The sequence below is a fragment of the Sycon ciliatum genome, chromosome 7, assembly GCF_964019385.1.
Source record: "Sycon ciliatum chromosome 7, ocSycCili1.1, whole genome shotgun sequence".
Taxonomy (NCBI): domain Eukaryota; kingdom Metazoa; phylum Porifera; class Calcarea; order Leucosolenida; family Sycettidae; genus Sycon; species Sycon ciliatum.
The window spans coordinates 15,363,330-15,377,497 of NC_088649.1; the positions used below are offsets into that span (position 1 = coordinate 15,363,330).

Sequence of the window (14,168 nt, forward strand, 5' to 3'; positions counted from 1 at the left end):
CAAGAAGAATGAAATGAAAACTTTATGTAGAGGGAGCAGTTAATCGAGGATAGGCTAAGGAAATAGATCGAAGCATACAAAATCTGGTAATTAAAGAGTTGGGATACCGTCAGTGTAATGTGACCACTATTTATAGCTAGATGGAGTGTGTAATGCCTGACGTGTGTGTAGCCAGCAGTTTCACATACAACTCCGTGTATTTCATTGAGAATTCTCACAACTTGAATGCTACTACGCTCACACGATCAGAAGTCTTCTCTGGAATAATAGCCTCCCCCCCCCCCCACCCTGTAATGACCGTTTTTAAAGGGAAGTATACGCTGAATCCTGAATCACATTTTCACCAGTTGTAGTCTTCGGGGTGCTCTGGGTCGAATGGTCTTGGTCCGAGGAAGCTGAGACGCTCCCTTCCTCCTTTATTCCCAATCGAATTCGCGCACTTCCAACAAAACTGGGTGAGTGCGCCCTACTAGATGGGGATTCTAAAAGCGCGGATGACCGCAATTGGCCCATATGTTGTAGTCTTTTGGGCGCTGAGTAGACTGGTTTTGGTCCGAAAAGGCTGCGGTGCAGCGTTCGGCCCTTATTAGACAGATACCCGTAGGGCCTGGTCAGACTGGTTGCCTGACGAAAAAAGAAAAGCGTCCAGAATTTGGAATTGCGATCGACGTCAAATTCCTTTACCTTGGGGATCGCCAACACCTTGCAACCATGCATATGAGTTTTGTTGTTGTCCGTGGCCAAATTAGCTCCTCGATATCGAGATGAAAAAATCAGTGAATATCAGCGTCAATGGCGTATCAGCGTCAAACTCCTGTTTGGAGCAGCAAAGCATGGTATTGCCGCTCTGGCGGCAAGTTACTATGGAGATTCGGATCATAATCACAGGATTTTTTCGTTTCTGACCAGGCCCTTAGCAAAAAACGTTATGTTGTAATGGTATTACCGCAAGCGGGAAAATACCGGGATCTGGGTTAGACCTTTAGCAAGATGCACGCTATTTTTAGTATGCTGTTGCCACGAGAATAGCTTTTATTCCCGTAGCTATGCAGAAGACGTTACTTCAGTAACGTCTGGCGCTAGCCAGGGTCCACACAGCTTTAATTTGGTATTTGTGTGTGTGTTTGTTTGTTTGTTTGTTTGTGTCACGCCTGGCGCTATCCGTATCTGACGGCAAAAAAGCATAGGATGTTATAATTTTTTCAATTCTCCTATTTTTTTTAAGGCATATCCTGGGATTCGAACCCGCACTATCCCCCCTACATGCAATCCCCCATACACTTCGCATTCATACCCATTCTTCCAAGTTGCTTCACGTTATTATCTTGCGTTTGAAAGCCCTATTTGAATATTGCGGGCAGCTGTATGTGGCCAGCTGTGTTTGATGGTACGGTACGGGAGACGTCGTATTACCCTCGATCTTACCTGTCCCGTACCTATCCCCTACCGTAGCGTGCCATCAAAGACGGCTGGCCACAATGCATATTCAAATAGGTCTTTCAAATGCAAGATCACAATGTGAAACAACTTGGAAGAATTATGAAGTATGTATGCGAAGTGTATCGGGGGATGCATGCAGGGCACGCGATAGTGCGGGTTCGAATCCCAGGTTATGTCTTAAAAAATGGATTTTTTTTTAAAACATTAGGCCACAGCGTACGAACATTCAAAGTTCTCACGAACATCCCTATGCTTTTTTTTGTCTAGGTCATCAAGGCAAAAAAGCATAGCGTAGGGCCCTGAGCTTCCAAGCTCTCTCGTTTCGCGCGCGCGCGCGCGCGCGCGTGGTACAACCATTTATGTCATCATATACGTGATACAAGGTGAAATGGGTACAGACTATGCAACATTTGGCCAAAAAGCATACCGTTTGTCACAGCGACAAATCAGCCTCCATAACGTTTTAAGGTTGCAGCTTCAGCGCTATTTGGGTGATGAAGGTGCGAGTATCGTAAAAATACCGTTATTAATTTTGATAAGGGTGTCTATTCCCAATCCATCAATCCATCAAGGGTAAGTAAGCGGTCACGTGCTCTTGCGTACACCAGTCACCTGTTTGCCATGCCTGCAGGCTACGCCGTTGACAGCGTTCCTGTCACTCGAGTTGCACCTTTGAACCTTTAATTTGAACCTTGGTGTGAAAGCTGTAGCATGCACTGGCCCTGCTGGCATGGTGACCATATGACTCGTGTACGAGTACGCATGAACACGTGACCGCTTGCTTGCATTTTCTCTGTGTCAGCTGCTCGGTCATTTTGTGTGGTCAAATTTCACTATATTCATTCGTAGATATCAAGGGTTAATCTTTTGAATACAAATTATTTCTGTTATGAGCTGGGACGGGTTGACCAATTTCCTTTCAGGATACATTGAAACATGTCCAGAGAAGTAGGAGCATTGACACACGCGTGACAGGGTGCTGTATATGCACGTTCTGAGAGGAGGGGTATAGGGTGGGTTTGAGTCGTAAATATCGATACTTACGGCCGGCCCCTAATGGGCCATTCACACTACGCCCAGAACGTGGCGTACGTGACGTTTTCGTCCGGATAGTCATGACAACATGGAACGTGGCGGGAAAATCGTACCTCTGGTACGAAATCGTAGACGACGTATCCAGACTCCTGTACCGAGTTTTGTTCTGTCGTTCCCAGCAGTTTGTGTCTAAAAGAAGCTGAACACGCAGCTGTTTGAGCAGCATGTGAGTGCCTGTGTGAATGCACCTGCATGAAAACGACGTATGCCAGAACGTCGTGCTCCAAAACGTCACGCGTATTGTAACGTAGTATGAGTAGCCTATAACATACCATCATTTCCTCTGTCTCACGTCTTGTTTGTGCGTATGCGATGGCTGATGCAGCATGCAACTGTTTGAATCAAGGTCATTGTGACGACAAGGGTAAATGCATCTGCCCGAAAGAATTTACCGGGAACAAGTGCCAATTGGGTAAGTATGAATGCTTACAGCTCTTCCCGAAGCATACCTCCATGTTGACGTGGCATCCAGTGACTGCGTGAGCCGTTTCCGTTTCAAAAACCAACGAATAATTGTTTAATAAAACAATTGAAAAGATAAGCTGAGCCAAAATTTGTATAACATAATTGATAGCTTGCATAGACCTCGGTCCTACCCGTAGGACCTACCGGTAGGGCCATCATACAGAGACATGCTGCACAGTTATGAAGCTGACCTAAAACCTGACCCTAAACTGTTGCTATGGGATTAATGAAGGAGTCCACAGATTTTAGACGTGATCGCAGAAGGTATACTATGAAATTCCATGGAAATAGCCCATGGTAACCATGGAAACGTACTATGGATTTTTGCATTCCACTGCCTTGGCAGGCTAATGTCGTAATGAAAACATTAGGTCTTCGCCACGATTCACTTTGGACAGTGTCTCTAGAGCTCCAACAGGAGCATAGGCGGCCATTTTGACAATTGATAAAATGGCACATACTGTAAAAGCAGAAATTTTCGGTGGTGTAATATTTTCGGTATTCACCAAAATCGGCGGTTCGGTAGAGAGAAATTTTCGGTAAAACCCGTTTTCCAGGTAGATGTACTAGTACTAAATGTATACAGTACCGGTTGTACCGAAATTTTCGGTGCGTTTTATTTTCGGTAGAAATTGTCGACACCGAAGTTACCGAAAATAAAACACCACCGAAAATTTCTGCTTTTACAGTATGCAATGCTCTGGACATAGTCTTGAATTTTGCACCATTACTGTGCCTTATAAAGACCTAACATCAACAATTGTTTCCAGAAAATTCCCCGACAAAAAGCACTTTTGCGCCGCGATTTTTCGGAGCTGTGTCGAGTGACCCTGAGTATGCAGCCTTTGTCTGTGTTTCAACTATGTGTGAAGAAAGCAGAACCCCATTTTGCTCAAGTTCTTGCTAGGAATACTAGCAGCATCAGGTTCAAGTGCCTCAAATCATGCACTCGGGAGTACCTTGACTCTGCCAAGGAAAAGTGAAGAGAGCCGCCGTTCCACAACGACATTATGGAATTGTTATGTCAAGTGATTCCTAGTTGATTCTGGCGCGTTTGTTTAGTCAGGTGATTCTTACCCATTCCCATTCCAGAATGCACATACATGTGCAAACATGCAGTACAAAATCACAATGCCCAACCAAACGCAATCTAATATTGCAGCAGCCAAGACTACAGACTTTAGATTGCCTTGAAGCAGAAGAAAAGACCAAAGCGGTCACTGGCTCGAGTCCTGGTGGTGATGGTCAATGTTTTCTCCAGACTGTTCCCATTTACATCTTTCCCTCAAACCAATGAAGTAAAGACCAATGAGTTTAAACCGTCTCCGTTGCTGTACACCAGTGCTATGCGTGCAGCTTTGTATTTGCACCGAAGGGATGGCTGGCCTCCACGCTACGTCAAGTTATGCCAGAATGTCGACTAGCTGGCGATGGTGTCCTTTCCACTGGCTTCAGCTCCGCGTGTGAGCGGCTCAAACGCAGACTCCAAGACTCCGACTGTCGTTATAGCTGCTCTGTCTTGCATTGAGTGCTGGTGCGAAGTTCAGGCTATTCTGCACCCAGTCCATGGCTGATGGATGAAGTGGGCACATGATCCAAGTTGACGAAAACTCAGACTGCGCACTGGAAATGTGTCGAACTGTGGAAATGTGTAGACTTTCTACAGAGAAAGTCGCCCGCGTTTAACGAAGTCGTGCAAATATGACGGTATGATGAGTTCGACTCCCTACTGGACTTCTGACTGTTTATAGGACAATGGCTGCCTACTGAGTAAAACATCTATTTGTCTCTCAGTCTTTTGTCTGTCCATTTTGTGTCTGGCTGATTTGCTCTCCTTTTTTCTTTCCCCTCGGTGTGTGATATGCGATGCAGTTGTGTGCACGAATCCCTGGGTGAAAAAGAACAAAGAATGTGAATGTAAACCCAGACTAGATGGACCTAATTGCACAGAAGGTAAGGGCTAAAAAAACAGCTGTAATAGTCTTGAATTATAAGGGGAAAAGAAAGCTGCTGTCATTTTAGGCCGCGTGCCAACGAGTGTATGACCCATGGGTATATTTACAATTTCTAGAATCATACTCATCATTGTAAGGAAAATTTTTCTCTCTTATCTCGGTGGTGCAAACTCAAACCTCCAACCTATTTTGTGCTATTTACGTGCAATAATAGATACCATATTATTTATTATGGGTTTGAGTTGGTGATACTAACTTCTTTAGGGTCTGATATTGTATGGTGGTCTGTTCCTATCTCTGTTTTGGGAAATACGTGAATGCACCCAATCTCTACTGCAGTATGCCATTGCTTGAATCATGGGAAGTGCGCTGAAGACGGTACCTGCGTCTGCCAGAAAGGTTTCCATGGAGACCTGTGTCAGCAGAGTAAGTAACTTCTGAATGAAGTGTATAATTATGCATGTTTCTTTGAAACACATGCAGCTGCGAAATGTGAAAATTATGCTCAGGGGATGTGCATTTTACTCAGATAAACACGGATATACTTGAAATGGACTACGGTATCAATAGGGGGGGGGGCAGTATATGTCTTAATAGAGTGTGTACTCCAGTCATGCTCTACTGTAACTCCACCCACTCAGCCTACGCCTCACTCTTAAGCTTTTCATTTTTACTTTTCGGTGAATCAGGTCCCTTGGCAGTCCCCTCATCTCCCAAATCTTCACGACCCGAAATGATGCTACCCACACTACCTCCCAAACCAGAGGCCAAACATTCAGTAGTATCTTTCTTCCCCCACTCATGTCCCGGCCAGGCCTTTACAGTCTCCCATTAGTTTTCTTAGTTTTTACCGCTTTAATGCACTACCCGCTATCATTCCATCCCAGCGTACTTTGCCTGCTTTCGCGCTAGCTGCTCACAATTTCTCCTTAGGCACCCTGTAAGAAGGCCATAGGCCTGTTTGGTATACCCAAGAAAAATAATAAAAACTACTACTACTACTATTTCTACTACTACTGCTGCTGCTGCTGCTGCTGCTGCTGCTTCACATTCTGCTGCTGCTGCTTCACATTCTGCTGCTGCTGCTGCTGCGGCTGCTACTGCGGCTGCTGCTGCTGCTGCTGCTGCTGCTACTGCTACTGCTACTACTGCTACTGCTGCTACTGCTACTACTGCTACTTCTACTACTTCTGCTACTACTACTACTTCTACTGTACAAGAATGTACTTTGCATGTGTACTGTGTTATGTTCAGCTTTTAAGACGAAGTGCCTGGGTACAGATAACGCAACCTACAACTGGATGGCTCTCGCCAGCTTGCCGTGTCATCCACACCTGGACGGTGACAGCTGCCAGAAGAAAACGAACTTGACGCATGCCCGCCAGATGTGCAAGAGAAGAGGATACGACGTGGTCGAATTTCATGCCTTCACAAACCGGTCTCTGAACGTGCGCGACTGCATGGAAGCCTTGCTCAACGAGATGATGGAGAGCAGTTTCAAGAGCCCTATCACAATATGGACATCTTTCTTGAGAGAGTTGAGGGATAGTACCAAGATGCATGTCTTGTACAAGCAGGGCAAGAACGGCTTAAGAGAAGAGGTACATGATAGAACCGGAGCAGGCCATCATGATGTCATCTGCGAAGGTATGCTGTTGCATTGTGATAGAAAGTAGCCAGCAATGGGTGGTTAGAGTAGACAATGATATTGACAATATTAGAGGACTGAAACAGAGAGCAAGAGCGTCAATGGGAAACCTACGGTTCTAGCCAGGGTCAGATCCACACATGAGTAGCCAACTGACCACATGTGCGGAGAAACATTTCATGTGATTATTATTAGCAAGAGTACATAACCCCCCAGAGTGTGCAACTCGACTATGGGTGCTGTCAAGAGTACATAACCCAAGAGTGTGCAACTCGACTATGGGTGCTGTCCAGACAGAATTTCAAGTTGACATCATTTTGATGATGCAATGCACACTGTACACGGATTATCAGACGAATCCGGAACCTGTGGTTGACCCAAGCCGATCTGATCCTGTGCAAATCATTGCAAAGAAAAACGTGTGATGCGTTGACACCCGTGCACATGTTGTAAATCACTGGTGCAAGGAGCATTGCGTCATAAATAATGACGCCAACTTGAAATTTTGCCAGGACAGCAGGGTATGTGGGAGTTGCACACACTGGGGGTTATGTACTCTTGTTATTAGGTATGACAAACGTTAGTGCCACATAAAAATGCACTGCCACATAAGGCTACTTCGAAATCTTATGTGCAACATTGGCAGTCCAGTATGCACATACATGTGCAAACATGCAGTACAAAATCACAGGCGGGCTGTACACACTGCACTGTGCTGTGTTTGGCGTGCATGTATGTACATGCACTGCATTCAAAGTGACGCCACAAGTACTTGAATGCGACTTCGAGAATATTCGAATGCGACAAACCGAACGAATCATGTTCGAATATTCGAGTATTGTTATTAGAGAGGTTCCGCATAACGTAATTGGGTAGCCTTCGCATAGCCCAATTTGACCAAAGAAATGAGGAACGAGCAAGGTCATGAGGTGAACACACTTGTGTAATAACCCGACATCAAGAGTACATAACCCGCAGAGTGTGCAACTCCCTCATACCCTGCTGTGCCGACAGAATTTCAAGTTTACATGATTAATATGATGCAATGCTTCTTGCACCAGTGATTAACAACATTTGTACGAGTGTCAACGCATCACATGTTTTTCTTTGTACTCTTGCCAATATTTTTCCACTCCTTTGGTATAACCAAGAGTACACAATCCCCAAAGAGTTTCAAGTTGACGATGAACCAAAGCCTATCTGATCCTGTACAATTGTTTTGCAAGGAAAACGGTGTGATGCATTGACACCCGTACACATGTTGTACATCACTGGTGCAAGGAGCAACTTGAAAGTCTGTTGGGACAGCAGGGTATGTGGCAGTTGCACACTCTGGGGGTTATGTACTCCTGGCATACTCGCTGGGTGATTTGCAACTATGGCACGGTGCTGCTCCATGAAGTCTTCCCAGCCCCATGCCTGCAAATATTGACCGATACCTTAACCTGGCTCGGAATAAGGAAAAACAATTACACTGATTTATCCGGTTGCATTCCAGTGCACCCTTTATTCATATTGCGTATATGTATTTTCTACCCACCACTGGATGTGCCCTTGTCTTGCAGCCAAGTGGCTTCACGCCAACAACTCAGCATATACCGCAGCAACCCCAGCATCCAGACGTATTGTCACCGAGCCGTTCGCAGAGGAGGCATGTCAGCAGTACGGACTTCACCTCATAACCGAAGACTGGCTGCGAGCACATGGCCATGTATTAAGAGAGCGCGGGCTCAAGAGGTTGGCTCTGAAGCATGAACGTGACCAAGCCGCTTACCACGTCAAGGCAATCCGGTTCGATGGTGATTCCCTTTACAGAACCGTAACATTTAGCGAGAACAATCAAGATTTTCACCGCACCAGAAGCAATGACAGAGCCCAAATCCTCTGTGTCAGTAAGTAAGATCATGATAAGTGTAACGTAGTAGTGCCAGCGCCAGTCAGGGTCAGGAGCGCTGTATTTCGTACATATGTGTGTGTGTGTGTATGTGTGTGTGTGTGTGTGCGTGGGCGTGGGCGTGAGCGTGTGTGCGTGCGTGCGTGCGTGTGTGTGATAAATATCAGTTCTTACGGCCGACCCCTAACGTCCCATGCATTCACATTTTCTCTGTGTCACTTTGTGCGTATGCGATGGATGCTGCAGGATGTAAGTGTTTGAACCAGGGTCAGTGTGACGACAAGGGCAAATGCACATGCCCGAAAGAATTTACCGGGAACAAGTGCCAAACGGGTAAGTATACATGAATATTTTGTTACAGTGCGTATGGGATTCTCAGAGCATACCTCCAAGTTGACGTGGCCTCCCTGACTGAGTGTGTAGGCTTCGGAGCTATTGCGAGTGGCCTTGATTGTGTAGGTCTTGTTATCATTTCGACTCTGAGTGAAAGTTGACAGAATGAACAAATGGTTTCATCAAGTGCTTGCTCGAAATAAGAAAACAGAACGCAGTTGCAACACCAAACCTGCTATTTTCCTGATGTCTGATTTTGACCTACATGTGATGGCGAGCAATTGCATATTGTTTTTATGTTTTCATTGGTGCTTACCTATGGAACTTAATTCATAGCCAAACTTCCATTGTAGATGGCAGCTGCCTACCAACTATGCAGTGTCGGTTCACCTGTATCAGTATAATAATAATAATAATTAATATGTTAATATGGAAGTGTGTGTTTCTGTGCAGTGTAAAATTATGTTCTTTTTTACAATTTTTCCTATGACAGATTTCGATGAATGTGCATCCGCTGCACATAACTGTGACTCATCAGCAGCCTGCATAAACACTCTTGGATCATTCTCATGCGCTTGCAACGATGGTTTCTATGGAAATGGAATCTCTTGTCAGGGTGAGGAGTTGTACGCATTGCATGGGATAGGAGCTTCAGACTGACTGATTGCTTGTGGTACTAAGTTACTAACGTGTTTCGTCAGCAGTTTGTTCAAACCACGTTTGAAAATAGATCATCGTTCAGGAGTTTGTCATTGACAAATAATTTCGACTTGATTTGATACCTGGCCAACCATAGGATTGGCCCTAGTTCGTACTAATGGAAAGTTCGGTTTATTAGTGTTCGGGCTAAAGAGGTTTGACTGTACTAACGTAATTCGTCAGCAGTTAATCGTTTGTCTGAACTTTTGTTGCAACGATTCTGCTATCTTGCCAGATTGGTGAGTTTTACTTCCATTTCAATAATGCAATGAATAAAACTAATTAGCTCACTCATATCACAATAATAGCAGCGAATAAACTAGTCCAGAACGTTTTCTCGTCACAATTATCTATGGGAACTCTCACTTACCAGGATATTCTCTTTTCCATCATGTGCCACATATTTACTCGTATCCTTATTTTTGTCACTCTAAGCGTGTCATCGATTGGCGAATCTGGATTGAGTGCGAGCAGGCGGTGTGGTCCGAGCAACGCTGGCCCAAACCAAACAAGGGTGTAGTACGCAAAATGTACGCATATCGTACAAAGATTCTGTGAAAGCTGTCCAGGAACAGCAAAGTCCATTTCCACACCAGCCACTCCCGGTGTGTGGGCCGGTGTGGTCGGATTCCACTCTAAGTACACCTACTCCTGATTTGGTCGGATTCGACCAAACGATCCCGCTCACTCTGAGCACACTTGCTCAGGATTCGCCCAATCGATCATGCCCTAAGCGTCTAAATCCTTTTGTTATTTTGATACTATCTTCAGTCACGAGTTTCCATTGATAATAATATTTTGATGAGAAAATGTTCTTTATAGAAAATAAAAAAGGACCAGGGAACCTCAAGTTACGCTATGATGTCCACTATCACCGCCGGGTACTAAACAATCAGCTCATGCGATAACATAGCACGACACTGACCGACAGTACTGACGTTCTACAACTAACTGGTTCTGGAACAATTTATTCATTGCCATGATTGTGATTTATTATGAGTGCGCCTGTAGTTTTATTCATTGCACTATTGAGATTATTGGCTCCACGTTGCCTTACTGGTATTTGTTTTGCGTTTTTTTCTCTTCAGGTTGTAACTTCCATGAATTGAACATCGCCAGTGTTAACAGAACTACTGGCCAAGTAACCTGTGCAACTGGCTATACACGTGTTGAGGGCAACTCAGTTGCTACATGCCCCAAGAACTCAGCAACTGGCAATTGGGAAGGAGTTGGAAACTGCAGAGGTATATTTTATATACGTCCTTCTCTTCCTTGTTACATAAGAGGGCAGCACACCTGTGGTGGCTTGCCGATAACGTATTTTTTGTTTCTCTTCTTTCGATTGGTGTTAATCATCAGGTATGATTCCGTACCATGAGTTCACTGCAGTTTTTGCCTCCATCAGTTTTAGACACTCTTAATTGCAAGGCTGTTTTCACTTTGAGACTCTTGTGAAGCGAAATGCGAGGTTCCTGCAACGTCCAGCTCCTGTTTCCAGGGGTTTCTGTAACATCCAACCATCGTTTTGATTAAATAATTGCATATGATCACTCCATTATTTACCTGTGACACTTCTGAGTAGTAGCCATTAGAACATCGAGGTGTATACTACAGTCACGGCTGTCGTTGTAACATTACCAATGGCTCCTTCAACAGTCCATTCATTGGGAACTGGCCCGCTGGCTTTTGAAAGTCGGATTTGGGCCGAATTGAGGATCAAAAGTCTCAAAAATCTGGGTTTTGGATCTGCTTCTCCATACATTTTGCCATGTTATACCTGTCCTAATTTTGTAAAACCTGGCTGAATTTCTATTTCCCTGTTCTTGGACTTTTCTGGCCTCAAAATGTGGCAAGGAGTAATTGCACGGGTCACACAACGCAGGATGTACTGTTGTTTTCACGATATCTACAACTATGTGAGAGAGACACCAGAAAGTTGGGGTGCCAGTTTCCAATGAATAGACTGTAGTCCATTTTTATGCTGTCTCTCTCCGAGTCTGGTAGAAAGTTTGTTGATTTACAGTACTAATAATTCAAATTATGGTTTTGAAGGTTCAAAGGATCAGTCGGGGAAGTGAACTGTCTGGAAAGAGAAAAGAATGCCAACCTCACCAGGACTCGAACCTTTCAGGCAGTTCACTTCCCTGATTTATCCTTTGAATTTAAAGGTGTCCCAATGCTTTCAAATTTAATTTGAAGGTCTTGCTTATTTCAATCTGACATACATGATATTGGGTTTAATTAACATACAGTTTTGGATAGTTAGAAGTTACTTGCCGGAATATTGAGGTTCAAATCAGCACCATTGTACTGCAATATAATAATTAATGGCATGTATTCGGGCAATCTTTGTACTTTGCAGCTTTGTGCAGCGAGCCAGCAGCAATCACCAATGGTGTTGTGAATCCGGGAATTCAAGTTGCTGTTTCTGACTCTTCAGAAAAGTTTTACTCTTCAGCTGTGTATAAGTGCAATCAGGGATATCGGCTTTCAACAGGCACGAGCAACGTGCTAAGTTGTTCCGTCTCGAGTGATGTCGCTGATTTTGGATCAATACCAGCTTGTCAAGGTATGACTCCTGCTGCACACTGCATGCTGGCCTACTTGTTTGCTCTTACATATGCACACGTGAGAATGTGTACCTCAGAGATGTACATTTGAAGTGCGCTAACAAGAGGTGATTTTTTGGAGACTTGTTGAAATGGTGATAAATAGCACTGAGGTACGCTGACTTGCACCTGGAATGGTTGTGTATTTTGATAATTGTCCTGTGCTGGTTGTGTTTTGCTAGCTTTTCTCATGTGTGTATACACCTTCTTTGTGATTCCTGTTTATGATTAGCCTGTACGGTTGATGGTAGTGGTCACAACATTGCCTCGGTGTCGGCTAGTGGCACAGTAACATGCAACGATGGACACTATCACAATGGGTCGCTGCCTGTTTGCCAAGATGCATTTGTATCCTGGCAGAACATTGGCAGTTGTCAAGGTATTTTTTTTGCCCATTTGGCCATACGATTTTTTCAATACTTGTCCGTAATGTTTTTGCTACTAATGTTTGTGCTGTTTTCTGCTGGATAACACCCTAAGGGCCCTACTGGTATCGTTGTGGTAGTCCCACTGAACTGTATCTAATAATGTGTATGATTCATGATGTAATGTATGTTTGGTCTCAGTCATTGATAAGCATTCAGTAAACTAGAAGCATAGGACATGTACTCTGTTCTTGCTCTACGCATTCTCCCCTTACTCGGCATGCCCAGAGTAGTGCCATGTGTTGGACCAGTGACGTTACGTAGGTCTCATGTGATACTTGTCTTAGCTACAGTGTCGAGGAGATCAAGAGCTGTTGGTGCATGTGTATGTGTGTGTGTGTGGGGGGGGGGGGGGGTTAGTTCCTCATAGTTTTTATCTCTCTCTGTCCGTCATTTTGTCTGTCCATTTTTGTGTAAGGCTGATCCGCTCTTTGTGTTTCTATTCTGTGTGTGGTATGTATTGCAGCTGTGTGTACACATCCCTGGGTGAAAAAGAACAAAGAATGTGAATGTAAACCCAAACTAGATGGACCCACCTGCATAGAAGGTAAGGGCTAAAGAAAGCTGCTGTCATTTTAACCAGCGTGTCAAAGAATATAATGTACCCGCCTGCTGGAAAGGAATAAAAGAATAAGAAAAAAGGTACTTGCCAGCATTTATGCCTGGTACTGCAGCTTATCAACTACTGTCAAGTGAACAATTGTTCTACCAAAGTGCAAGAATTGATTACAAGTTGGATATACCTGGGATTGGTGAATGAGTGTTAGTGTGCGTTCTTATATTCTCTAGCTTCTAGGAGTAGAAGAAAAGAGAAGTCGAAGAAACTGGGATACTTCAAGAACGGGTCTCGAAGAATTCGGAGATATTTTGCACGTGTCGAGCAAAACGAAGCGCCAAACGGGCCGCGATCTTGAGTGCCACGAATATAGTATGCGCTGTGCGTATGTGAACAGGGAAATGCGTACACTCATGATCAACACGCCTAGTTCGCATGCGCTGATCCCAAACCACCTCTGAAGCTTGGAGAGCTTTGGAGAGCCTCCTAAATTCGGACAGGATATAAGAACAGCTCTCAACATTTCGGAGAGTCTCCAACTTTTCCGAATGCACCCTTAGTGGTCGTGGTAGTAGCGATGTTGAGGTTTATACAATGTCATGATGATCAAGATACAGGCAACAACGACTTGAGAATCCAATGTGCTATGATGTTCTGTTCCTATTCGTATGTTTTGGGAAATATGTGAACATTCCCAATCACTGCTGCAGTGTGCAATTGCTTGAATCACGGTCAGTGTACTGAAGATGGCACCTGCATCTGCCGGAAAGGTTTCCATGGAGACCAGTGTCAGCATAGTAAGTGAATACGTGTGTTTCTTTGATATGCATGCTCAACATCTACTTTTATGGTTCCGAACCGATTCATACCTGTGTTTTAGCACCCACCTCCCCCTTTGGGACACCGAAAGCTGGTGCTTGGAGAGAGCATGCTTTTCTGGAGACCATGCCTTCGTAAATCACTTGTTTGGTACAGCAATTCGAATATTCGTTCGTTAGGCCACAGCGAACGAACATTCGTAGTTCTCACGAACATTCGAACTTTGAGAA

The 14,168-nt window shown here is 44.4% G+C and overlaps 1 protein-coding gene across 1 annotated transcript in view; it reads left to right on the top strand.

Moving 5' to 3' along the window:
- The window catches only part of LOC135821639 (uncharacterized), an 87,737-nt gene that overhangs the window by 35,901 nt on the left and 37,668 nt on the right, over positions 1–14,168 (top strand). The window contains exons 22-33 of the mRNA XM_065334635.1: positions 2,861–2,947; positions 4,873–4,953; positions 5,295–5,381; positions 6,210–6,602; positions 8,169–8,495; positions 8,744–8,830; positions 9,324–9,446; positions 10,618–10,773; positions 11,892–12,098; positions 12,371–12,517; positions 13,030–13,110; positions 13,830–13,916. Of these exons, the coding sequence (XP_065190707.1) occupies positions 2,861–2,947; positions 4,873–4,953; positions 5,295–5,381; positions 6,210–6,602; positions 8,169–8,495; positions 8,744–8,830; positions 9,324–9,446; positions 10,618–10,773; positions 11,892–12,098; positions 12,371–12,517; positions 13,030–13,110; positions 13,830–13,916 (1,863 nt within the window). The remainder of the gene's footprint in view (positions 1–2,860; positions 2,948–4,872; positions 4,954–5,294; positions 5,382–6,209; positions 6,603–8,168; positions 8,496–8,743; positions 8,831–9,323; positions 9,447–10,617; positions 10,774–11,891; positions 12,099–12,370; positions 12,518–13,029; positions 13,111–13,829; positions 13,917–14,168) is intronic.